This window comes from Triticum aestivum, chromosome 4D (genome assembly GCF_018294505.1).
Source record: "Triticum aestivum cultivar Chinese Spring chromosome 4D, IWGSC CS RefSeq v2.1, whole genome shotgun sequence".
NCBI classification, from domain to species: domain Eukaryota; kingdom Viridiplantae; phylum Streptophyta; class Magnoliopsida; order Poales; family Poaceae; genus Triticum; species Triticum aestivum.
In genome coordinates, this window is record NC_057805.1 from 16,767,144 (window position 1) to 16,768,774 (window position 1,631).

General features: G+C 47.1%; 1 protein-coding gene across 1 annotated transcript; it reads left to right on the forward strand.

Annotated features, from left to right (window-relative positions):
- Positions 1-334: 334 nt before the first annotated feature.
- Positions 335-1,408, forward strand: LOC123095808 (senescence-specific cysteine protease SAG39-like). The gene is made up of 2 exons (XM_044517376.1): positions 335-671; positions 957-1,408. Exons 1-2 carry the CDS (start codon positions 335-337, stop codon positions 1,406-1,408), a joined length of 789 nt encoding a protein of 262 aa, XP_044373311.1.
- Positions 1,409-1,631: the final 223 nt, after the last annotated feature.

Consider the following 1,631-nt stretch of genomic DNA (forward strand, 5'->3'; position numbering starts at 1 on the left):
TGGTAGTTCAGAGAGGAGCGAGTTCACCTTATCTCCGATAGCCTTTGCTCGAGCTCTTGTCATTGGTCCAAGTGTTGTTGTAGGAGACGTCGGTAGGTCCATGGGGATGACCGTGGGATGCTCCGCATCACCGTGCCTTCTAAGTACATGTGCAGGATTGCAGCTATATAAACACATTCCATTCCACACATTCTCGACAGACCAAACCGCCAGCAACTAAGCACTAATCGAACACATCATGGCCATCCCCAAGTCTTTTCTTCTTGCCATTCTAGGCTACATCTGCTTATGCAGTAGTACAGTTATGCCAGCTTGCGAGCTCGCCGACGCGGCCATGGTGGAGAGGCATGAGCAGTGGATGGTGAAGTTCAACCGTGTTTACAAGGACAACGCTGAGAAGGTGCGGTGGTTCGAGGTGTTCAAGGCCAACGTTGCCTTCATCGAGTCGTTCAACGCTAGAAACCACAAGTTCTGGCTCGGTGTCAACCAGTTTACCGACCTCACCAATGATGAGTTCAAGGCAACCAAGACCAACAAGGGCCTCAAGAGGACCAGTAACCGGGCTCCAACTAGGTTCAAGTACAACAATGTCAGCACCGATGCACTTCCAACCGCCGTTGATTGGAGAACCAAGGGTGCCATCACACCTATCAAAGACCAGGGCCAATGTGGTAAGAAATTTTTGGTAGTATCCTCGTTTATTTTTGGTTCGCATATTAGGTTTGTATTAAATCAAACTTTCCAAAGTTTGACCAAAGTATATATATCATTCTATCATGATAACTGAAATCACACTAAGGATAACACTATCATTGCAGGCTGTTCTTGGGCCTTTTCAGCTGTAGCCGCAACCGAAGGCATTGTGAAGTTGAGCACCGGGAAGCTTGTCTCTCTGTCGGAACAAGAGCTAGTTGCATGACATTCATGGTGTTGATCAGGGTTGTGACGGTGGTGAGATGGACAAGCCTTCAAGTTCATCATCAAGATTGGCAGCCTCACTAGTGAGGCCAACTACCCCTACACGGCACAAGATGGACAATGCAAGACCAGCATTGCAAGCAACAATGTTGCAACAATCAAGGGCTACGAGGATGTGCCCGCCAACGATGAATCTTCTCTTATGAAAGCCGTGGCTAACCAGCCTGTGTCAGTAGCTGTGGACGGAGGGGATGTCATATTTCAACATTACTCCGGCGGGGCAATGACTGGCTCCTGCGGCACTGATTTGGACCATGGGATAGCAGCGATTGGATATGGGATGACGAGTGACGGAACTAAGTATTGGCTGCTGAAGAACTCATGGGGCACGACATGGGGCGAGAGTGGGTACCTCAGAATGGAGAAGGATATTTCTGACAAGAGTGGTATGTGTGGCTTGGCCATGCAACCTTCCTACCCCACTGAGTAGAGGAAATACATTGCCACGTATATCTACAAATACTGTAGAAATACACATATTTTTATCGATATGTCCGCACCTTCCATTACACTGCATTGTTTCTTGTTTGTAAAATCGCGAGTGTTCCGTCAATATATAAAGAAGGCAGATGACTTCAAGCTTAATGCTGTATGGTGATGTTTACGCTGAAACCCATCTTGTTTGAATCAAATCATTGATTGGAACAAAGAAA